The sequence below is a fragment of the Phallusia mammillata genome, chromosome 8 (assembly GCF_965637545.1).
Source record: "Phallusia mammillata chromosome 8, kaPhaMamm4.hap1.1, whole genome shotgun sequence".
Lineage (NCBI taxonomy): Eukaryota > Metazoa > Chordata > Ascidiacea > Phlebobranchia > Ascidiidae > Phallusia > Phallusia mammillata.
In genome coordinates, this window is record NC_137259.1 from 924235 (window position 1) to 949508 (window position 25274).

Here is a 25274-nt window from a genome sequence, read left to right on the forward strand (position 1 = left end):
AACAAGCGTTACAATCGATTTCTTGAGGCGGACTCAACCCCAGCTGATTCTGGTCTTAAAAATGAACAAACAGTAGAAAAATTTCGGTAATTTTGATTGCACTCTAAATTGCGAACTTCGTTGTTATATTGGAAAAGCTAAGTCTCCAGTGTTGTTTTTAATTTTATTTTATGTCAAAAAAGATGCCACGCTGTGACTTGTTGTTGTCAACACATTTATGGTGACCTTTCGTAAACCCCAGCAATGCGGAAGTCAAACAGAAACAACCCAGCACTCTTTCTTGACCAAACGTTTGGAACAAATTACCTTTTCAGGGAAGAGGATGGTCATAAAAACCTTGGTGTACTAATGGTAAAGCTTGTATTTCTCCTAAAAATAACAAACAGAACCACGGCACCCACCTACACACGATTGGGTATATTTGGAGTACACAGAGACCTTATACATTGAATTCTTATTCCCCGAACAAACACAACCATAACAACAATATATTTCTGTTATTTCTTTTGTATTATTCCAAGCACTGCTGGTATCATTCCATTCCTTATCATTTTGAAGTACATTTTGTTGTTGTTTTGTAACGATATTTTTTATTTGCACTTGCGTGACCAGCAGACCGGCAAATTACTAAGCGCTGAAAAGTTACAAAAGTAAGCGACGGCACAAAATTGAGTATAATTAAGTCGACCTAAAGTGAACCATTAGAAATTGTTTTGTTGTTGTGAAGCTTGATGTTTTTAATCCCTGTTTTCGTTTGCAACATTCGAACTGATTACGGTACCTCGTCGCTGCTTTATAATTCAGAGTTACAAAACATATAAAATTTGCATACTCGTGCGATAAGTACGAGAAATTAACTTGAGCGAAATGTACACAAAAAACACGCAACGAAAAAATTGGATACTTAACAAGCAAATACAGAAACATCTGAGCAAATAAAAATAGATAAAGTGATAAATAAATGCAAAAACACTCGTTTTTTGTCTACTAAGTTTAAAACGCGCGACCACTAGATGGTCTGTCCTCGCGTGGTTTGATTTTTGGCCAATCGCCGTGGCTGGTTTCAATGCTTGCAATGTGAATGTTGTTAAGTTCACGATTCCAGCATGCCCTCCGTTGATTGGTCCATCGCTCCATTGGCCCCGTCCCCTGCTTCGTTCCACTCCAGTGCCTCTTGTTTCATGTCGGCGTATTTGCTCTTGAAGAATCCAGTCTGCGCAAAAGTTTTACAGTTTATGGATGAATATGGTCAAACCTGTTTATAGCTACCTAACTAGATTTAAGTAAGTACGATTTTGTTTAGGGTAATTGTGTCGCTGTTTATTCTTTACCCAGCGATAGAAACTCAACTCAACCCAACCCATAATACCAGTTTTCCAACCTATTTCGATTTATGGCTATTAAGCCTAAGCGTTACCATTCGCTGACTTATCAAAAACCGATAAGAATGAAAACATTATGAAAGATATAACAGCTAAAACAAGACAGGCTAAAAAAAGCGTCTGCAATAAAGGAGGAACCAATATAATTTTACTCCAAATAAAGATTGAAAAATGGTTTAGATTTTACCTTCCACATGACAACTATAATAATGATGAGTAGGAGAAGACCAGCGATCGCAGCAACAATGTAAACCCACAATAAATCTACCGGTGGCTCCGGTGGGACGGGAGGGTAATACTTCTTTACTGGGAAGTCAACCTAAAACACATGGGATAGTAAAAACGCGTTAAATCGTAATAAATCAGCCACAGTAAAATCAAGTCATGCAATGTCAAAGTCAAATTTGTTATTTCAGTATCAAATTTCTGTTGTTGAACGGTTACGTAAACTGTAAGGACACCGAAGAAAAAACATAAGTCATCGAATCAAGTGTCCATGCTATGCATACTGTGTGCGTCAACCGGAGTTTGCTTGTAGACATTTTTTACTCGAGTTAATAACTTAACAAGGTAACGACTTGTACCCAGGGTAAACTTATTGACTTGTATCAAGTCATGGAATGAAGTAAACGCGGTAAATCATCAGAAATCAAACTTGTGGAAACTAATGTCAGCTGAGTGCAGCAGTAAAATGAGTTCATTTTTGTTTGTTTTTGTGTTCCAGTCAGTTACTTTGCCACATAACGACGCCAACCTTTGACGTTTCGGAAACGATGTATATACTCTTGCTAATTACCCCTAAACGACTTAACGAAGTGGTTTAAAGGGTTTAATTGGTTGAGTAGTTATCTATCTGTTGAAAATAGGCTTGCTGTGACATTTTGTGATGTTTGTTTGATTTATTGAGCAAAGTCTCTTGCTTCAGTCTGTTTGTACCACCGGTGCAATTTTGCTCACCTGTTTTTTGATGATGCTGGTTTTGGTTCCATCTGGAAAAACGATGAAAGTAGATGGGGAAGTGTCGTGGGTTATCATCGACTTGAATATGGTGTCGTTGAGATTCTGCACAAACAAACAAAAACACTTAGTAAAACCTTTCCTCTTATAGGTCGTAAACACATCTCCGGCCAATTTACTTCAACTAAACTTCTGCTGTCAGTAGCACTGGGCTACAGCCCTGAAAATGCTGAGGTTGTGGGTTCGAATCTCACTACAGGTTGTAGTGTTATTTGTTTGTTGCTTTATGTCAAAATTTCTCAGTTCCATCAGACGGAAGCTTAGGAGTAAAGTATGTAAGACAACTGTGATTAAATGTTGTAGAAAGCGGTAGCGTAACTTGACAACAGCTAGATCTAACATAACAAATGTGGATCAAGTCGAATACCATCAAACGACTTCAAAAAACATTAAACAAGATTTTTTGACTCTTGTTTTTTTCCACAAAATGTTTGGAAGATTGACTCGACTTGAAATTCTCCTGCAGGCCTGTTTGTATTGTGGGTAAGTAGCAGTTCAGGTACCTCGAAGTTCAATGCTTTGGTCCAGAGTCTGAACTTGACAGTGAAGGTAATCTTGTCCAATTCTCCCAGATTGTTGATGTTGCACACAAGTGACTCGCAGTGACTTTTATCAGTGGAAGAATCCGAACAGTCCTGTAGGAAAAAATATAATACACTATAATAAGGTGCAACATTTAATACAACTGGTTTGAGACCATAAAAACACAATTGCCAGAAGAGCTCTATAAACTTGATATTATGCTTGGCAGCAATAACTTATATACTGGTTTGGGACATTGTAAGATCAAAGTAATAGGTTTAAAAGCACTTGTCTGTGACAAGTGGCACTTGAAGTGTCTGGAAAATATTACGCTTTTAAAAAATCTTTTTTGAATTCCGTATCCGTTTATACGCTGCACACACATGACATTTCCTCTTTCCCTACAACGGGTGGTTAGTTTTTTAGGACCCCTTCAACTGGTCCAACCATCGTTTCCCTCAGTCGTGTTTTACCCACAATGCGCCAAACTTACATCCTAGTGAGTTCTAGTGCCTTGTAATAATTACAGATCTGTTTCCTTCAACAAACGAAATAAACCAACATAAAATGCCTAACTACATAAAGGGAATCGACTTACGAAGTTGATGGGTTGCGTGAATGGAACCGGGTTAGGATACATCGTCACGTTTGATCCGTTCGTGTTGTTTTCGTTTCTTGGATCCAGTGATAGTTGGTAGGGATTGATCAGGGTTTGGTCGCAAGCGCATTTTGTCGTTGACTGCATGTAAAATGGATAAATGTAAATTAGGTTTCGACCAAATTAAATATATTTCAAATGTTTTGAAAAACACTTGGTAACTCTGAAGTACTAGAGCCAAACACTATGCCAAAGTATAACTGATGGCTTATGACCGAAGTATCTTCACTGCATTTGAAATCCATCCAACTTTACCTTTTAATTGGTACAGATAAACATTTTTTAGTATTTGTGTGTTTAGGTTATACTGAAACATACCACTTTTCTTCATTTGGTTTTGAGAGTACAAAAGGTTGAAGTGGCACAGATAGATAAAATATTGACTGTCTGCGTTTTCAAACTATATTGATATTGACAACTTTTCCACTTTTGAAGCATAAGGGGTGGAAATAAGACACAACTTACCGAAGAGGGCACACAGTCGACCTTAAATGGGTACAGCAGGTGTGTTATGTTGTTAAGCTTGCTGGGAAAGTCCAAAGACAGAGTTGAGACTGGTATGTTCGCGTAGCCTAAGCCTTGAACCTACAAAGCACAAAATTAATCAGATGAACAGACTGACCCATAATTCGCAATGACTAATCTTCTCAAAAGCTTAATGACTAAGCACTGGTCTATAGGTTAGTTATCACTATTACAGTTTAATAATAGGAGCAATTACACTTAGGCTGACGCAATTTAGACGTTTGTTTTGACGTAGATGTGGTTGAATATAGCCTTACCTCGTATTGTATGGTAAGATCAGCGCTCCCGTTCCCAACTTCCTGTACAGACACCACAGTGTCGTTTGTTGTTGTGAAATTAAACCGAGCTTCGTCCGGCACAAGTCTCCTGATAAAAACCATAAACAGAGATGTGAACACGAGTAACCTTGCTAACCTCTGTTAAACACTGTGTACGTTTTGTATATGCAGAGGTAAAGGCTTCATTGACAGATAATAAAATAAGTATAGATAGATTTTTACCCAAAAAATGATAGCTATACTTTACTTCACATCTAAAATCAGGTGGCAAATTTGTCAAGTCATTCTCTTTTTTACTACTTATGACGCATTTTAATGGGTTTTATTATTGTGCAATTAGATTTGGAGAAACCATTATTACCGTAGAGAACCACCTACTTTTAAAATTAGACTTCCTATTATCTTATGTTTGTTTCTGCCCCCTCCCCCTCAACCAAACAAGAACACATGACGTCACTTTAGCAACAGCATATTACGTCACTTACTTTGCAAGATCGGCTGCTGACGTATACACTACGTCATAGTTGTTACTTCTCAGGTTGTTGCTGGTGTCTACATCAGTCTGATTGACGGACGCTCTGCGGGGTGAGAAAAAGCTCTAGTTAAACCACGAAAATAACCTTGTATTTAAATAGCCTATTTGAATTAGTTACTTAGGTGCATAAGACACGGTCTCAGTGGTGGGATTTAAATTTTTTTCATCCGGTTCTATCACTAAAGTCATATTTTTCAGCCGGTTTTGTTCCAAAAAGTCCATTGACAGTAACCAGTTCGCTGATCTCATAAAATTTTGTGAGACGGTTCTATCACAAAAGTAATTTTTTGTCAGCCGGATTTGTTCCAAAAACTCCATTGACAGAAGCCAGTAATGCTATCCGGTTCGCTGATCTCATAAAATTTTGTGAGACGGTTCGATGGAACCGCGAACCGGCTGAATCCCACCACTGCACGGACTTACGTAGTAACTTTACTAAGAACTAAATTGCTAGAGATGAAAAATAAGACGTAGACATTTTGTTAAATAAACGTTTCGACAAAAACGATTGTCATCATCAGTGAAAATGAATAAGGAAAAATAAATTAGTTACGTTTTGGCCTCGACTGAAATCTGAACGTTGCCGATATTTCCACGATCCTTGAGGCTGCTGGTGGAGAACTTGATTACAAATGAACACTAAACAGAGAAAAAAGTTGTTTTAAAAAACACCAATTAGTTGAATTTTCATGTGAAGTTTTTTTTCCAATTTTTCTAGTAGTTTTCTTATTACTCTTTCGGTTAATCGAATTGAGTTCCAGGGTTATACTTTATTTTCCCAGGCTTAGCTTTTTTTCGTTCTAACATATGACACAATATTAGTTTGTATACTTTTTTTACAATGTATTGCGGTAGAAGTACAAAGTTTTAGAATTTTTCTCTTAAATGTTTGCCTGTTGTTATCAAACATGAACAACTGCTGCACGGATTTCAATTAGCAATGCTAAAACTTCCTTAGTGACGTGGTAAGGTTAGATGTTATTTATGTAACATACCCAGTCGTTTTCCTGCATGATGCTGCCAAGCGTTGTGTTGTGAACGTATCGAAGCACCTTACTGTCCTTCCTGGTTTTGTCGCTTATCTCTTGCACACAAGGGCTGTAACCGTTCGAACTTTCAATGTTCTCCATCTATTAATACGCAAGTGTCAAGTTATTGGATAAAAGTTATTTGGTTAACAATTGTTAGGCTGTGTCTGAAGCCTAATAAAGGCGAAAGGTATGTTAGTATTTTTGTCAAGCATTTGTTGTGGTGCCTTATTTCTTGCCATTGGAACTTGTGAATATTGTACAAATTTAGATCAATACTATTTAACCTGATGAAGGCGACCTGTATAGGACGTCCAAACGTCGGTACAAAAAAAATCACCAGAAGAGCTCTATAAATTTGATTGTAAGAAGACATGTTGTCAATGCAACGTACCACAGTCCAGCTCAGAGCGGATGTATAGTCGATCTGAACTTGTGTATCGAAAGCGTTTTCTCCAGCGTTGCTCAGATTCACTCTCACGACAATTGGAGTAACCGAAGTTGCTCGGGTCACAACCAACTTGTTACCGTTGTTGCTCAGATCTTCACTTCGACCGGGTCTGTAAATTGGTTCGTGCATTGTATTACTGATTATACCGTTGTGAATATAATAATATTTCAACAGGTGCGATTGGAAAGAATTGTAAAAGGTGGTGTTCTACAAGGAACAACGTTTTCACTATTTTTAAAAACAAAAATAATTCTTTCAATATAAGTTTTGGTCTTAATTTAACTACAATTTCTTGGTTACAAAATTTCATGCAGTTAAACAATACACTTTATCTTCTTTGCATTTCTTGACAAAGTGAATGTTGTTTTAAATGATGTGACTTGTCACGCAGAGTAGTGCAGTGCTTGTTACTTGTAGCTAAGTTGCAGTTGTGGTTTGTGTGTCTAGCAGCTCGTACTTGGCATAATGGTATAAGTTATGAAAGGTGTAAATCATAACGATTTCGAGAATCAATTTACTAAACCTCACGAATATAACTTTTTTCTTTGCATTTCAGAAATTGACGTGACTTATCACACTGCGTGATGTTGTTTACACTTGTTGGAGTTGTATTGTGTTTGCTTATAGCAACTCGTACTTACAGCATAATGTTGGATGGCAATGTTATTCCCACAGCAACTTGTAAATCGTAGCTACACACTTTATCAGGTCCACACTTCTTGGAGAACTCGGTCTGGTCGGAAGCCTTATTCGGAATGGATCTAAACAAAAACATTCAAGCATTTATCTTCAACATCCGTGGATGCAAACTTTAACTATTAAATGTATTACAATTTATGATTTTTATGGAAGCTAACTTTTGGTAAACATTTTAAAATTGTCTGCTTGTTTATTGTTTCAGGGTACTTGCTTAGACTTTGTTTAAAACTGTAAACTTTACATGGAACTTATAGCCAATCAAGTAACTATATTCAAAACAATAATACTTCGTTGATGCAAATACTATTGACGCAATGCATTTTCTGTTTACCTACATCATCTCTTACGATACATTACGCATGTCTAGGGTATCTCATATTTGTGCTCATAAGGTTGTAACATAATATCTAAGTAAACAACTTACGGATCTCTGACTGATGAGAGAGGAAGGCTCTTGTGGGCTTCAGTCAAATCGAAAGTCATGTTTACTGCTAAGGGAAATGTGTAGTCCTGAATGTTTTTCTAAAAACAAGAAACAAAATAGTTTATTTAAAGTCACAATAACTAGTCGCCTTAAAGTCTGCAATCCATTTTGTTATTGAAATATGAAAGTGTACAAATTGCAGTGCTGATCCAATACATAAAACAGAGTCGTGCCATTTAACTCGCATATGCCGTGGTTCATTAGTCCATTGTTATTGGTGTACCGTAAAATTCTTAATCAAAAATGATTTCTGAAGTATATTCATTTATTGTCTATACGGAAGTTCCATTTTGTCATGTAACGTGGAAAGACTAAACCAACATTCACGCCTTATATTTTTTCTGTGGCCTACATTCTTCTAGATTTAGAACAGTGGTTCCCAACCAGGTAGGTTGAGGGGAGGAATTTATTTTTTATTCTTGCTAGAAAAAAATTGTCGCCTAAAATCCTCAGGTGCATTGGTTTGTTTTACATTCTGTATCAAGCGCACGATTTTTAGCCATACATTTATGTCTACGTGACCTTTGCAAGCTTTTGGAAGTGCGATTGATTGCATGCGCCTGTCGATGATTACAGCGATATGCGGGCTTCCTGCATTAGTTTGTTATACAGGCGCTTTACTATTTGAACACCAACAGCATGTGTTATACCTTGACGTAGATGAGCCGGCTCCAGCACTGTTCTATGTCCTTCACCAACGTCACATTTCCACTATGCACTGAGTCGCCGGTTGTAGCGTTCGATGCAGCTCGAAATTCGATCCTGTTCAACACTGAGTCGATTGTTGTGTTGTAAAGTATTTCTGCAAAGCACGAACTAAGTTAAAACCTACCGTAAAAGTGTGTTACGTCATTGTGGACATATAAAATTGTTTACAGTTTGGATAGCGTAGTTATTCTTGGTTCTACAGAACACTTGTCTAAGTCACTGGTTAACAAAATGTGGGCCATGGACCAGCAGTAAGCTGTGAAGGCACTTTAAGTTAGCCATAAAGCTGTTTTAACATGTGCTATTTTATGACATTATATGCTGTCATGTTTACGTAATGGTAAACAGGAGCTTTTGGCCGTACAGGGGTGAATGTTATTGTAAAAGCACGTGGGTAAAATAAATATTTGACCCACTGGTTTAGCAAACAGGAGTTTTAATTGTAAAGTATTCTAGAATTTGGCTGGGAAAATTTATTGGTTTCGACAAAGTATAAATAACAGCACTATTGAATGCCATTGAAACTGCTAAGATCAGGAAGTTTCTCTTAACATACAACGTAGCAAAGACTTTATTACCGCAACTATTAACTTAAATAACTGTGTTTACGCGGAGAGTAGATACAATTTATGGTATACTTTCTATGCTGATATTGTAACAAGCCTCGAATGCATTGGAAGCTGCCAGAGCTCATAAAGTCGGACTCACCCAAATTCGGTTCTACGGATTTTCCTGTGTAAGAGATACACGATGTGATGTTGACGCACTGTCGGTTGGGGGTGTTGAAACAAGCCAGGATGTCGATGCTAGTTTTGCTGTACGTGACACTGCTGGTGAACTTCACAACCGGTCGTGTCCTGCAAATGCAAGTGTGCTAATAATAGGAATGAATCGGTATCAATTTAAGAACGCTATTGTTGAAATTTAAGAGTGGATTGGACAAAGAGGCTAAAAATGGAGTTATATGAATGTAATAATGAAACTATATACCAGGACCTTTGCTTGACTTTTACATGTCCCTGAGGAATGAATACGGTTCTCACTTTCACTCTTTTAATTAAATAGTTATTTATGAGTTTTTTGGCAAGTTGCAACGAACCATAAGAAACAAGGACATTTGCATGAGTGATTATTAGTTACCTGAAAATAACAACAGTGTCGCTTTTAGGAGCTCCCACAGCCACATCCGGGTAATTGTTTCCATCCAAGTCAACTCCGCCTTGCAACGATTGTCCGAAGTATTGCAAGTTGTTGGTTTTTAGTGAGGACGCCAAAATGACCTGCCAAACATGTATGCAATGTTAAAGAAAGGATAGAGTACAAAATAACTGCCACATGCAAATATACGCTTTTCCCGCGAATTATTTGCATGCAATTCAGGTGCTATCTTCCTTATTCTAACTATAGCATATTATGTTTGTTGTTTAAATACTTCTTAGATTAAAATGAGGCATGCACGTTGTGTTGTTGTTTTTTCAGGAGATTCACATTTTGTACAAAGGACTCTTAATTTTTATGTCGCTTGCGGATAGTGTGTCGTCTAACTTTATTATAGTTCCGTATTCCGTGAGTCGCAAACACTGAAAAAGAAACTCCCTCCTACATTAAAGACAAAGAAAAGGCTCAGTATAAGGAAGTAAAGTTGTGCAAAGACTCCAACCAGCTGAATGGTCGAAACTGAACTTTATTTATCAAGCAACTGTATAAATAACCCAGCAACTTTTCTATGACACACACACCTGTTTCAGAGCAGTATCGACTCCAGTTGAACTTCCGTGATAAACGAAAATTGCTCCTCTGTCGCCTTCGGTCAGGGGGGCACCTATTATTACGTCATTGTAGCCATCGTCATTGAGATCGCCCGCCAGAGCAATGGATGTTCCGAATCTGCCTCCTGCTCTCTGCTCTCCTGTCAGTTCAATTGGCTGGTAATTCGCTGATGCCTAAAAAATGAGATGTTGAAATGTTATGGATATTCTGCATGGTTTTATATAAGCTATTACTGCCAGGCATAACGTATAAACCAGTATTACTCTTTCAATTAACCATTTATCCAACTTTATAAGAAATTTGTCTTGCAATTAGCCATTATCTTGATGAAGGTCTTGCATTGGACGACAAAACATCGATTATTTATAATAAAAACTGCAGGAAGAGCAATATTCGTTTATAATGTATGGTTTATGTTCCCCAAGATAATTGTAAATACCGACCAAAGTTAAAAGCACTGCAAAGTCAAACAAAAGTGTTAAACATTTTAAACCTAGATGTTGATTGCCCATTCTTGATGTAAGTATTTAAATTCACTAATCTGTGGATTAGACATCGACCAATTTTGCTCACTGCTCTTAAAGTAATTGTATTTCTGTGATTGCACGAGACGGAAACAGATCAAACGTTTATCTGTGGAATAAGACTTGCTTAAATTATTCTTTAAAAGTTTGAAACGATTTCGATTCTTCGGCGCTGTTTGATATCTTTAGATACTGATGATGTCTATACTTAGGTTAAATATATTTATCTACACCCCAAAAAACGTGGATGACTTCAGACTTGTCAAAGTTACCAGTTTGTTAAAAATTTAAAACAACACTCCAAAGCTCACCCATCTAGCAACAGAGTTAGAAGGCTGAGAAACGTATACGAAGACGCGACCCTCGTCAAAGTTGTTGCCGATATACAGAGGCGCCCCAACAAGCAAATCATCCTTTGAATCGCCGTTCACGTCCGCACTGAGAATAGTTCCTCCAAAATAACTTCCAAGTTGCTTGTTTTTCACCTGTTCGTTGTACTGCGGCCTGATCGTGTGAGAGTTGGTAAAGTTCTTGTTGTCGTCCAGAGTGTTAGGACGGTAAACCACAACCTTAACGACAAAAATGATCACATATTCTACATAATCCTTGAGCCAGTACATTATTACAAATTTCTCTTTTGGCAATCGTATTTTTATACCGACGTTTCCTCATTAGAGTAATACATAAACTAGAGACAGTGCACAATGTTTCAATCTATAGAAGTCTCATCAGTGCTGCTGGTGACACGACATTGGTCGTATGATCTAATGTAACCATCTTACGGCCCTCCAGTTTGTTGGGAGTAACAAACTAAAAAGTCACAAGGATAAATTTAGCTCATACGTACGATCTCACGTCACCAGTTGCACAGATGAGACCCTATAGGTCAAAACAGTGTGCACTGTATGCAGCTGATAACATATTGTTGTTGAATGCAATTGCAAGCCTTCACATAGGACTCAACATTTAATATGAGATTAAATTAGTTTTCATAACAAATCAGCTAGTTTAAACTTTTAAAACTGCTTTAAAATTTGACCTGAGTTAGTTTTTTTTAAATCAGTTTTGGCCACGTTAAGTTTGCAACTACTAAAATGTGAAAACAATTTTGGATACTTAAACGGGTGGTTTGACGTCTGATGGCAAGAGCTCTAATGATCACAATATGAGATCACTTCTGATTAATGAGACGTTTTATCGATCTCAATATAGAAACACTGCCGTGTCATTTTACCACGAAAAGCAGCCACAAGAGCATGCAAGGTTATTATGGTAGACATAAACAAAGCCAAAGTCACGTTCATGGTTACAATAGAATCTTCGCTTTTTATTTACGGCGATGGCAACAGATACGTGTCTTATTGCTGAAGAACAAAAGCATTGCATGTGTCAGTGCAATATAGTACTGCACAACCACAACAGAATAGACACATATGGAGTGCTCCTAACCCTAAGTTATTTGTATTATTTTTGTAGTACAAATGATTGTAACTTACAGCTCCTTCCAGAAGATATCGAGGTGCTCCACCTGCAATGTATTCTCCCACTCCTGCTCCATCATAGTAACCTGTTGTCACTGAGTAACCTGCGAAAATATAATTTCATTAGCAAAAACAGTTACCCGGAAAATGTGCTTAAATAGCCATTGGTAAAAAGGAAAGAGCCTGATTTATAAATGTGGCGGCTTCATTTTTGCATGCTGCGACGATTTTATTGTTTTTTAATTGATTTTATTCTCTGCGCATGAAGAAAACGACGGGACGACGCCTGTATGCGTTAAGCCTACTATGGATTGCTAGTCCCATTTCAAGTCCGTTGGTTTATTTTTCTTTGCATCAGTTCTTTGACTTTTGAAGTTAGTTTAACCAGTCAAATTCCTTAGTGTTAAAACAAGACATGTGACCCGAAACAAATGTGACCTGAAAGAGATGCTTGAAAATACTTGTTACATTCCGAATTACCTAAATAAGACTCCTTTGGACGCAGCGGCAGAACAGAGCGGACTTGATCGAAGTCAGGAATATCAGGGACTTGGTCAGTTGTGGAGCTGTACACTGTGAATGTTCCGGACCAGTCGTAAGCACCGACTGTTCCAAGAACAAGACGACCACTCTATAGAAGCAACAACAAAATACATTTGTTTAGTTGAAAGTTGATACAAGAGTGAAATACTTTTATCAAAACGTTAACAACTACATAGACTTTATTCACTACACAATAAATCAAATAAAAATCATAAATACATACAATCTCTCAAACACACACACATACACACATATTCAATCAACACACACACACATTTCCGCCGCTTCGCGTTTCGAAAACCCTAAACAAAATTGACACAGACACCGATAGGATTTTATTTCGCGAAGAACAACGTCGCAAAATTGTAAAAGTCTTCTTCTTGGAGTCAACCTGCAACAAGCCGTTATTCATTTAAACGCATAAGGTTAATGGACGACCGACATTTGTGCGTCATAACATTGCGTATGTTACCGAGATGACCAAGTATAGCCACCAAGTATCGATTCACCCCATTATCTGTGACGTCACTTCCGTTGTTGCTCCACCGAAGAAACCTGCGACAAGATAAAGAGCAAAATATCATGAATTTGTAATTCCTATAGGCCAGCTTGTACCAAAGTAAAAGGGTTAAAACGTAAAATATAATTGTTGTGTACGGTTTATCAAGTTAGACAACACAGCCTTGCTGAAAACGAAAACGATTTTTGAAATCAAACCTGATTTTATGTGTAGCCCATTTTCTTTATATTTATCTTGATTCTTTTTACTAGAACGCTAGAATTGTGTAATAATTTTAAACAAGAGCGCTTGTCTATCGGTTCAAACTTATTTCTTTATGAGAAAAAGTGCTACATTTTGTGACCTAAAAACGAGGTTCATTCTTTTTTGATTTTTCTAAGCCACTTTTCAAACCACCATCGCACGTTTCGACAAAATGCGCCACAGGAAAACGGTCAAGAATATTGCACTAACTCAAGGCGGTAAGCGGGCCAGACTGTTATGAATCGTTTGTGTTCAAAAACAGCAACGGCAACTATGTTACCATGAAGGGGTTTCCTCTCTAACCGACGCACGTCACGCAACATAACAACGAGAGGTCAAATAAAGGTCTATATATCGCAGGTTGGGGCTGAGCGGTAGAAAGGTTGCGGTAAAGCGAACGGACTTCCAGGCAGCTGCAACAAACACGCAGGACAAATATGGCGTTACGGTCATAGCATCGTGACTGTTATGAATCGTGGTAAAACGGCAACAAATAATTTTCTCACTACACGACGTTATTTATAAAACGGTTAAACCAACAATCCTTATTTGGAACCATTCATCGCTTTTTATACACTTGATTAATTATGAAGCATGTTTATGTAGGAGAATTTAGTTCACGGACTACATATACCGATGTTTGTACTTTAGTTTGCAGTTTGCCAACTTAGTAAACCGCGGTTAATTCAGACTCGTTTGGGCCAACAATTTGTCCAAATTATGCGAAATCCTAATTAACCGATGTCGATTAGGTTCAGCCTTACCACATTACAAATCATTTGCGCCTTAAGTTTTGTCTGAATTATACAAAGATCTGGATTAACCGAAGCCAATTTAACCGGGGTTTACTGTACTTAGAATTTTACAACAATTAGACCTTAGTTAGTTACACAAAGTACTTCAAGAAATCTACGCCTTGGTGTGTAAACCAGCATATATGCATTACAGCTTTTGTTTGGGTGAATGATTCAGAGCCGGAAATATACACAGGAGCGTACGAAATGGCGCAACATAGCTTGTTGTCAAACAATTCATGCACAAACTATAAGCAACAGTGCCAAGATGCGATGAAGTTGATGGTTCAATCAAACCAACAACTTCGACAACAATGTTTCTGGCTTTTCCGTTTAACAATAACTTAATGTCATAATACAACGTATTCAAAACAAGATATAAGTAGTAAATTTGATCAATAAAACAGCGAAACATCACATAAAATTATTAAGCTTTTTGTATTATCATTATAACAGTTAAATGATTGTCTGACAAAGATTTTCAGCAGGCACTATACACTAGTTCGCACTGAATCAAACAACAAAGGCTTTCAAACTTTGAAAACATAAGGAAAAAAAGTTACAAACTTACCTTTTTAGTCAGGAGAATTTCATATTGCCCTGTCAAGAACACTTCAGCGACTTGAACGCGACCCACAAACGTTGATTAGCTGAGCGGGTTGCGTGTTATAAATACACTACAGTAGTGCTGGTTCTACTGTAACGCGACTGTCGTTCTGCCGAGCGTTTGTGTGCGCGCTCGCGTCTGCTTGCTTGAAACCGGAAATGACGTGTGGCAAGCTCACGCGCCATGCCTGCTGTTACGTCACAATGCATAAGCGCTGTCTTGTTCTGTCTGACGGTTGCGTCGGGGCTTAAATCATTGTTAGTGGCGCAAACGAATCATGAAGCAAGACTGATGATGACGGTCAATAAAGCTATTAAACCCCGTCCAATACCAGGGCTTTGTTGATGTTGTTACAATTATGGTGACCCAGGCTATCAACCCATGACATATGATGCGTATTCACGTGAGAAGTCATATTTGATATTGCAATACGTGGTTACTTTTAGGTCAAAACTAGGCATACAAACATTAAATCATTAGAAAGTTTGTCTCTTTTATACTTCTCCTGAAGCAGAGGTTTTGAGGGGAGCAATTTGACATGCAAAATCGTGTTAGGTGTTGAAAATTGCGAGGTTAAAGAAACTTGGAATATTTTTTTACAATGGAAATCAGCAAAGGGGGACGTCAGAAAAAGGTTTCAAACCTATGTCCTTAATCGTATTGTACTTGATATTTTTCTCTAACAATCCACAGGGGACACTAGAGGTGCTGTTTTACAAATTGCGTCGTTTGTAACAAGATTAACAACTTGTAACGAGCATTAAGCCATGTTCAGTAGCAGATTTAGTTGGCTTAAATCCGTGTGCGTCAGAAGAAATCATTTCTCGGTAGCTGGTTTCATGTAAGGGCATCGTGCGTCCCATCACGAAGATGTTTCCCGTTAAATCAGTCACTGATCGCATGGAGTTTGATAAATGACTTTACGATGTTGTCAAAGCGCCAACATTTCCATCAGTTTGTTGGATAAAACACAACAATATTGGAAAAGAAAAAGCGTTTTGTGGTAGCGTATGTTCATTCTACATGTTGGCGTCCGATAAACTTTGCAATGAGCAAAACCTCAGACAAAATTCTACAAGCCTATTTCACTTAAGCATTGCAAAATACCGTGTTACTGGCGGAAGTCAAGAGAACCGGCTTAGTTGTTCTTACCCTATCGACAGTTGACGAGATTCCCGCTTGACATTGCATCAGTTCATTAGTCACTCCAGGTTCCGATGTCCCTCCTAAAACAGTTTCAGGCTTAATTTGTGACTTTTCTGACTTTAGGTTCACTGGTGCGATGTTAACAGTCACAAGTCACAAAAATAACCAGACAAGGACGTGTGAAGTAGCTTGGCCAAAAACAAAACCGCTAAAGTTCATTGGGTTAAGTTCGTTGGTGCAATCTTAGCAGTCACAGCGCCCAAATCACAAGAAAAGCAAGACACGGACGGACGTGAACTTAATCACAAAACTGCCAGAGAACGTGTGTGTACACACATCAGCGATTGTAAACGGGTATTGCATTATATTCCACTATACACATGCTTTCACAGGCAGTTCTGTTTGTCGTATTAACCTGTTTATGCAAAAAAATACATCAAATTTAAAAAATACATCTAATTTAAGAAAATTCAGTGTGAAAAATCACCAAATCTGTTGCTATATTTTACTTGTAAGAAAAGAAGGTCAATAATAATAATAATAAAATCTTATATCAATAATAAGAAAAGATTTACTACATCTAAGCGTTTTTCGTTTTTCGTTTTTAATGTGGAGGTAAAGGTCAATGTGAAGGTCATTCGAGTCACCTTCTAGCTGTTGAACTCCTCTTTGCACTTGAGACACGATTGTTGCCAAATCGTCAAAGTTGTCCACGGTGATCACTTTGTCCTTGTTGTTGCCAGCTATAAGGACAAGTTGCTCAATCACATAATTTGCAACGCCCACTGCAAAAGTCTCAACTCCCTCTTGTTTAGCATAGCTCGTCGCGCCTGGGAGTTGTCTGTAAATGTAAACGAGTAAATTTAGGTAAAGAATCACAAATTTCCATTCTGTTGTGAATCTGAGTATTTGTGACAACTTTTCGTAACGTCAATATTTAAAAGCAAAGACTTACTAGGACTATACACGGACTTAAAGAGTAATTTAATCATAAACATAACTGCCAAAGACGTCACTTTACACCCGCACTGATGATGACAACAGTGACTGTTGAAACGTATGCATGATGCATTCTATATACACCAGTACTTTGGCAGTTATGTTTGTGAATAAAGACTTACTACATACATCAAAGTAATCCTATGCTTTTTATTTTGAAATACTCCGCTTAGAGCTCGTATAGTAAAGCGTCTAACGATCAATACATTCTCAAAAAGTTTCAGGAAATAGCAACATCTGCAAAAAATGAATTCATCAAATACCAACTCTCTGACAGTTTTGTTTTTGACCAAGCTACTTTCAAGTCCCGTTTTAGCAATATGGCGGCTATGTAATGTGGATACGCACGTTGAATCGTCAGCATGTCCATCAGTGAGTAAAATCATCACTCTTCTTGCCGTGGGATATCGACTGGTCGGCCCTTTGAAGTCTTCCTTCACTGTTTTGTTTATGGCGTGGGCCGTATAAGTTGAAAAACCGTGGTACTGTAGAAAAAGCATCAGATGCAGTTGTGCCATTGCTGTGCATAAAACTATCAAGGAAGTGAAAATCAATCTTATTAAGGATTTACCTCAATTTGATCAACCTTTTTGTCAAAGTCTTTCTTGTCGGCGAAATTTCCAAGTGGTATTTCCGTCTTTATGTATTTCTGAACAACCCTGTTTGGATACCAGTATGAATATTGAACCTGCAAAAGCAAAGTATACCAAAACATCATGTTTCTGGTGATTATAGGCAAGAGATCAAGAGAAATGAAAATGAAAATTCTATCAAAAGACTAACCATTCATTTACTCAAACATTTTACAGTTACACATTGCCCAATCAACAACCTCAAAATGTCCCAACCATGTTAATGGACTAGCATTGTTTGAACAAGTATTGTATAATTACGGGTATAAGCACCAAATTGCAAAAAATATAACTACATAAAGCAAACGACAAATCCCTTTCCAACTTACCACTCCCACTTGAGTATCAGAGGCGATTTCGAATCCATCAGTGACATCCTTCACCCATTTCTTTACTTTTTCAAAACTCGCGTTTGTGACCGAATGTGATCCGTCCAACACAAACATGAGGTCAATAGGTTTTTCGAAACAACCTGAAACGTCATAAAGCATCATAATGTTGTCAATAACCTTACAATGATGGGTAAAGTGACACAACAATGCCGAATTGTTGCGGCTTGTGGTGTACAGCTATGTTGGCTTACTTGCACGACAAGGAACTCTCTTCTGCCACTTAGTGACCAGTCGTCCGTCACCGCGCCCCGGAACTTTTTCAGAAAAGTAACAAGCTCCCTCTGCTTTGTAGTTTGAACCACAATCGTGAAGTCTAAGGTGGGCGCAGGTCTAAAAAAACTTAAGTTTGTCGGCTGCACTGCTTGTTGTATGTCCGAAAGGTTAAAAGAAAAGGAATACCCATAATATTATTACTGATATTTAAACTTAAATTTTTTTGCCAACTTGACGCTGTAAGCCTGTCACATGGGTTAAACAAAATGTGATAAGTTCAGATATAAGTCAACAGTGTCATGTTCATCCTGCTCACTTTTACGACAGCTGTTCAAGAGGCACAAGTTCTAACACAACCAATTTGACCTTTTAGACCAGGGGTGGGGAACCTGGGGCCCGCGGGCCGCATGCGGCCCGCTTGCCTTTTTAATGTGGCCCGCGTCACAATTTTGTTAAAGTACAGCATAAAACGTACCATAAAAAAAACAATAATAAAATGTTTATGTACAAATATTTACTTGAAAAGACTTCGACATTTCTACATTTGACGTCAAACTTATTAAAATTGCCACACATTCAACCGCTTGCTGTATTTGTGACGTAACAGTCACTCGATTGTCTCTCCTTACAATAACAAATCATTTGCCATGTGGTGTTAGTTTTAAATGGAGCTAGGGTGTTCCAGAAAGAATGCACAGATTTTAGTCGAATTAAGTGATAAACCTGTATGCCTTGTTTGTTGCGAACAAGTAACAGCAAAGAAAAGATCAAATCTGGAGCGATGAAATATAAAATCACTTGTGCGCTTAGTTAGGGTATTATTACACCGAATTTGAAAATAATAAAAAATTTGGCCCGCCCGAAAATGTTGTGCAATTCATGCGGCCCGCAGTACTAAGTAGGTTCCCCACCCCTGTTTTAGACCCAGAGGCTCTCAACCTTTTATTTCCCTATTAACCAAGTGAAAAAGATAAAATTAAGTTTGTGCAATACACTATACCGTTTACTTCTTAATTTCTTTACACTTATACCCACTAAGAACGTCCTATTTGCCCATTGGGTGTAAAATAACCTCCGGTTAACTCTAGGTGGTAAGCGTGATTGGAGTATAAGCCCGAAAACCGGTCCAATTCTGTTTTTTAAAACCAAGGACTGTATTAGTCCCAAAAGTTGGCGAAATTGTGGCGCAAATGAGGACGAGTGTAAAGCCAGGCCCGAACAAAGTTCGTTTAGTTTGAAATTAACCCCGAACCCGAACCTAAAAGCCCGGCCCGATTTACCACTTTGCGTTTGCTTTAAATCGCGCTTTCTTAAAGTTACCAAACAATGGCAATGTGTTGTCATGCCTACCAGAAGCTGTTCGTTGTCCGTTGCTCCACTGGCCGCGTTTAATCCGGACAAAGATATACCAAGTGCGTCTCTGTCGCTGATTTCAAATCCGTTCAAATCTCGGTCGACATCAGCTTTAGTGCTGCAGTTGTAAGTCTGCTCCCCGGTTGTGTTGCTCACAAAGTCGCTCGTGGTTTCTAAACATTACGAAATTTAGATCTAAGAAGTTGAGTAGCGGAAAAGCAAAAGGGTATAATTGCTAGAAGGAAAATTGTTTCTTAAAACATATTAAACATAGGTAAACTGAATTCATTCATACTGGCATCAGCCCTGAAGTGTCCATGCTTGCTGTGATAAAACATAGGTATTGCATTATTCAAAACATTATTATCACTTTTTAGGATTATCATAACAATTAAAATAATTATTGGAGAGCCAACACAGCTTTTGTTTCTCGTACCTCTTAAATTTTCAAGAAACAGCTTGAACTTATTGCCTACAACGACTGCTAGAGTTATTCGTCAGTGACATGCGATTTCGAGGTAATTACACATTTATACGCATTCAGTGGTATTTGGAATACGTTGTTCAATAAATATTATGAATCGTACTGTATTTTTGACTTTAGTTACTTACAAGTTGTCAATATTGATCAACAACATAAATTCTCACCGCACAAATAAAGTGAGCCCATTGCCGTTGTAGTTTTTACAGCAGCTCGTAACACCGGGTTCGGCTCTTTGCTTACTCCCTCGCCTTCCGTGGTTGTATCCCGTAACGCTGTCACTCGCTGCGTTGGAGCACCGGCTGATATTCTGCATTTCATGTCGAAAATAAAAAAATGTGCACATAAATTTATAAATGCGCAAAATTTAGAAACATTGACTCAGAAAACTGTCAAAGATAACTTTGTTAAAGGCTTCTTGCAAAATATACCTAGGTTTAGCTTTTCGACGTCATATGTCATATGTACTTGACAATCATGTTTTGAAAACAATTTTTTTGTCTCCAAAAGTATGATTGATTTCTTGTTTGCTAAAAATTTTACGAAAGTTACGTTTGCAAAATTGTAAAAGAATAAAGAAATTTACGTACCTTATTTTCCCTCTTTTTTCGGGATTCTGGAGTATCTTCAATTGTAAATCATAACCGAAAAACGAACTTCCTTCAAAGGCGAGATCCCCGTATGAGCTTGGTTCAATTGATCGAACAACATATTTCTCTGCTTTCTCCTTTTCGGCAAGGTTGAAAGCTAAACTTGCTCCCACGCAAACATAAAACACAACTGGCACCCGTAACCAAACTGTGATTGACATATTTCTGCAGTACACCGGAAACAATAAACCCTTGTTTTATTCTGTAGCCTTTTTCTCGATCAAGTACTGTCAGCATGAAAAAATACCTAGAAATAAGTGCAGTGACTCTTAATGCAACATCTTTGAAAACGGTTTAGTGATAAAATAGTCAGAATTTTAAGTTAAACTCTTCAAAAGAATCAAGATGGTCTTTAAGAAAACAATACCTTTTCTGTCTCAAATCATTGACTTGTATTTTAAGTTAACTTTTCCTGATGTGATTAGCATTAAAGCTGTCTCTGCTCCTTACACTATCTCTTAATGTCAGAAGACCGTGCAGGGCAGCATCAATCGAAAGGAAGTTTCATTGATATCATAAATGCATTGACGTTTGGTTGGGATACGCGCTTCCTCTGCTTGTATAAATTGCTTTCAATGGTGAAATAGTCTTGTTTAAACTGTACACTGTATTAGGTACTTCTGTGACCGTCCTACATGTAACAAATCTCCCAGCTTCCAAGTTTCAAGTCGTGTAGTTTTTTTATGACTGCACAGAAGTCCAAGTTGGAAAAGTGGCAACATATCCCTGAATGCTGGTTTAGGTTAAAACTATCTATCTACAAAGACTTCTTACTTCCTGAAAAACATCGGATCAAGAACTGCTCCCGACTCTCCGTGGCGTTCGCTTTGTATGCTTTGGGTTTAAGAAATAACTGGACACTGAAAACTTTCTGGTTTTCCAAAATCAGATACAAATAGTTGACAATCAGATTCAGCCTACCGATGCAATGTATTTAAAAATTGCTTCAGTTGTCTACACAAAGCCAGATTACAAAAACATTTCACCGTTATCTTTTTTGCTACAGCTGTAAATTTGGTCTTGCAACACCTTGCAAATATTGCTCCTAACAAACTTTCATGTTTTTCGCAGCACAAAAACATCATATTGTCCTCCCACAACCTTACGAGTCAATCACCGACTGGGCGCGAAAAAGTCGAATTGATCTGTGGAATTACTTCCTATTGTCCCCTTAACACGAGTCAAACAGTCAATCTGACTTCACACAGCAAATCCAATCCGCAAAAATCACCACAGTGCGTAGGAAAGGTGGTTTTGGTTAAACTGCAAGGAATTGGTAAAACCACCCAACTCACTGCCTTACAATAAGTTAACACCGCTCGCATAGCACAACACAGTCAAATGCACAATACTTATTGCTCGAGAGATAGCATACTTATTACAAGACACTAGGATAACGTTAAAACGCTTGAAGTATCTTGATTCGGTATCACACCTTAAAAAGGCCTGGTGTACTACGACTTGAAGTATCTGTTTCAAGATCCGAAAACTGATTTGCGAGATATTTGCAAACAACTCGATTTGAATATATCATATCAACCCACCTTCCCTGTACAGACCGAAACCCCAGCCTGACATTGCGTCAGACGATTGTGTAGAACGCTTCCTGGTTCACCTTAAATAAATGTCAGTGTTAATGTCATTGTGTCTTCAGCTGGTGTGTGTGGCTTTAAAGGCGGCCGAAATAAGGCAATTTCAGAAACAGTGAAGACAAATTAAAGTTTCTGAAGAACTTCGTGGATGCAAATCTCATGCTTTAGCACTAAAGCCGCATCATATAGCCAAGCACGTCAGAAATTTGAACTATTCAAAGGTAGTAGAATTATAACTTTACTTTCCAATAAACCTTAAACCTGGTCAATTAAGACTTGCTTCTCGTTTACCGATATATATATTTATAACAATTGATAAAAGACTTCACGGGAAAGGTTTGAAAGCAATCACTTGACCTAAATAAGCCAATACCACAGCGCAAACATATCAAATATTGTGTTTAATCTTCAAATGGATAAACCAACATAACTATGTTTTTTGGCGAGTAAGGCAATAAACTGATGGAGTAATTAACAGTGAGTTCCTTACCTTCCAACACTTGTATGTCAAACTGCAGTTGTTGAACAATGCTGAAAAGATCATCGAAGTCGGTCACAGTAAAAACCCTCTTCGTTGATCCAGCAATCAACTCTAGCTCTCCAAGAACATAACTGTTTCCGACACCAACTGCAAATGATTCAACTCCAGCTTGTTTCGCGTATCGAGTTGCTGCTGGGAGATCTCTGCAATAGATTCGTTACAGTTGACAATCCTTTGTTCAACTGTTGTTTGTTGTCAGCTGACATTTTTGAGGTTGTATTGATATTTTTGTCAGATTGTTGACGAGTAACAAAAGAGACTTCTTACGCTGCAAGAGGCGTGAGTTCTCAGTTATCAATGCGATGTACAACTTCAAGACCAAAACAAATTCGCTTGTTCCGCACCTTTAAACAATCTTTTACGTGACTCAAATGGATATAAACATGTGTAACTAATGTGGCCCTTTACTGATGTTGGCATGGGAATTTGCCGAAACATTTAAATAATAAGCATATCGCTTTTTACGTCTATCTTGGCCGAATTTTCGAATTTTACAAAACTACTTAAGTTTAGACCAGCTTCGTTTCCATACTCAGTGTCTGTGGATTGACCATCAGTCAATAACACCATCACCCTTCTAACATCCGGATACCGGCTTGTTGGTCCATTGAAATCATCATCAACAGTTTTATAGATAGCGTGAGCTGTGAAAGTGCTGTAGCGCTGATACTGCAACAAGAAAATGCTCTCAATACACAGCACAAATACCGACAACACCATGTTGTTTAGAAACTCCTGTCTTGATTACTGTTGGTATACATTTTGTCCGTTGTTTCAAACTTTTTAACTGTCTTAAGCCTGTCTATATAGCTACAATGGTGTTTGTTAATTAATTTCAAGCCCTAATAGGATAAGAGAAAAAACACACATAGCAAGACAGCAACGTATATGAATAAAAAACGAGAGTAGTATGATACCCTTAAACCACTAGAGCCTATATTGCTTGCTTACATGTTTGGAAATGTTATATTTAAGCAATTAAACGGAAATCAAGAGAAGAATGCAAACTATACATAGAAGTCTCTGTTGTCGTACTTACCACAATTTTGTCAACAGCAGCATCGAACGCAGTTTTGTTTCGAAACTCCCCGAGACCTACTTCGGTTTTCATTCTAGGTTGTTCAACTTGGTTGTGGTAGTACGTTGAATATTGAACCTAAACGCGGCGAAATACGTTTATTTTAACTTCAAAAATGCTCGATTAGCAGTGAACTACAAGAACTTCAAACACGCTCTAATCCAAAATAAAAAAGCCGCATCAAAGTTGAGTTTACGTTAATTGCTTTCATTTATATGAATTAGTCTTCTGTATAATGCAGTGGTCCACAGACGGAGAGGAATTCCACGCAAAGGAGAATTTTAAAACTTGAAGAGAGGAATTTACTTTAATTTTTACGTGTGGTTTGCTAGTAGTTATTTTAACCTTGGGAGTATAACCTGTGAAGTTGATAAAAGACCCGATTTAAAAGATGTTTGTATCGATTTAGCATTTACTATATGTAATCTATTAGGGTGGTATAAAGATGTTTTAAATTGTTAAGGAAGGAATTCGTTAATAAAGTTTGGAAACCACTGGTCTAACGCATTCTATTGAGCCAATGTCATATCAACTTGAGTAAAGTATGTACAATATTTTAAACTCGTCACATTGTACTCACAACTCCAACTTGCACGGGATCAGAAATATCAAAGGCGCTTGTCACTTGCTTCACCCACTTCTTCACTTTCTCAAAATTGTCATATTTCACCGAAAACGATCCATCCAACACGAACATCAGGTCGATTGTGTTGTACTCGCAAGCTGTTGGGGGGAAGTTGTAAAGTTTGTGGAACTTCAAATTCAAGTACACAACTCGTGGGTTCAAATCCCACCGTAGTTTTAAAGGCTCATCGCACGAAAATGCTCACAAGACATGGCTTTATCTCGAAACAGCGCTTTTGTTAGTCTAACTCACTGCTAGTCTAATCTAGTCTAACTACTGATACAAAATCTGACACTAGTTTTGTTGAAAAGTAAACTAACTTAGAATAGATAAGAAAGAAATCAGATGTATACTTTTGTTTACTATTTTTACTTTAGGCGGCCAAATGTTAAATGTTACATTTTTACTGTGGTTCTCTGGGCGTTTTTTTGTGTATCGTAACTTTGTAGGTTAAACTTGTTTGTAGCTTTATCAGTTTTAAATACTCTGGTTGAAATAATCTATCTGAAATTTTGTAAACAAGATTCAAAATGTGGTTCCATTCACAACTCAACTTCCTTAGATGTTGTTTAAAAGCAAACATTACTTGAATCCACTTACGTTTACGGCACGGTTCCCTTCTGGCCTTCAACGTTAAGTTTGTGCTGTGGTAAATCCCACAACCTCCCTCAGCTCTGAACACTGAGTGACATTTACGCTGCAGGAGGGGCGAGCAGATCTACGGAGAACATATTTGAGTTGAGTTGAACATATGGGAGTTGACCACTACTGTTTCAAAAACAATAACCTGACACAGTAATGAG

The 25274-nt window shown here is 37.8% G+C and overlaps 2 protein-coding genes across 5 annotated transcripts in view; both read right to left on the reverse strand.

Annotated features, from left to right (window-relative positions):
- Window positions 1-491: 491 nt before the first annotated feature.
- LOC145203871 (integrin alpha-1-like) overlaps window positions 492-25274 on the reverse strand; it is a 57231-nt gene continuing 32448 nt past the window's right edge. For 3 of the 4 annotated variants that reach the window (XM_080076222.1, XM_080076219.1, XM_080076220.1), the window contains 20 exons: window positions 12543-12693; window positions 12078-12166; window positions 10893-11150; window positions 10027-10230; window positions 9428-9567; window positions 8996-9144; window positions 8230-8381; window positions 7520-7617; window positions 7038-7157; window positions 6340-6505; window positions 5913-6047; window positions 5471-5556; window positions 4868-4960; window positions 4362-4470; window positions 4045-4164; window positions 3520-3660; window positions 2903-3034; window positions 2340-2444; window positions 1570-1701; window positions 492-1213 (listed from right to left, as the gene is read on the reverse strand). In XM_080076222.1, coding sequence (XP_079932348.1) covers window positions 1094-1213; window positions 1570-1701; window positions 2340-2444; window positions 2903-3034; window positions 3520-3660; window positions 4045-4164; window positions 4362-4470; window positions 4868-4960; window positions 5471-5556; window positions 5913-6047; window positions 6340-6505; window positions 7038-7157; window positions 7520-7617; window positions 8230-8381; window positions 8996-9144; window positions 9428-9567; window positions 10027-10230; window positions 10893-11150; window positions 12078-12166; window positions 12543-12693 — 2700 coding nt within the window. In that variant the 3' untranslated portion in view covers window positions 492-1093. Of the gene's footprint in view, window positions 1214-1569; window positions 1702-2339; window positions 2445-2902; window positions 3035-3519; window positions 3661-4044; window positions 4165-4361; window positions 4471-4867; window positions 4961-5470; window positions 5557-5912; window positions 6048-6339; window positions 6506-7037; window positions 7158-7519; window positions 7618-8229; window positions 8382-8995; window positions 9145-9427; window positions 9568-10026; window positions 10231-10892; window positions 11151-12077; window positions 12167-12542; window positions 12694-22179; window positions 22251-22717; window positions 22912-23300; window positions 23438-23807; window positions 23925-24426; window positions 24570-25071; window positions 25190-25274 lie in introns of all 4 variants that reach the window. The other variant, XM_080076221.1, reaches the window with a different exon arrangement.
- On the reverse strand, window positions 15859-20796 carry LOC145204525 (integrin alpha-D-like). The gene is made up of 9 exons (XM_080077116.1): window positions 20576-20796; window positions 20153-20295; window positions 19502-19677; window positions 18130-18268; window positions 17876-18018; window positions 17486-17602; window positions 17263-17399; window positions 16563-16756; window positions 15859-15992 (listed from the first exon to the last, which is right to left on the reverse strand). The coding sequence occupies exons 1-9, from the start codon at window positions 20794-20796 to the stop codon at window positions 15859-15861; spliced, it is 1404 nt and encodes a 467-aa protein (XP_079933242.1).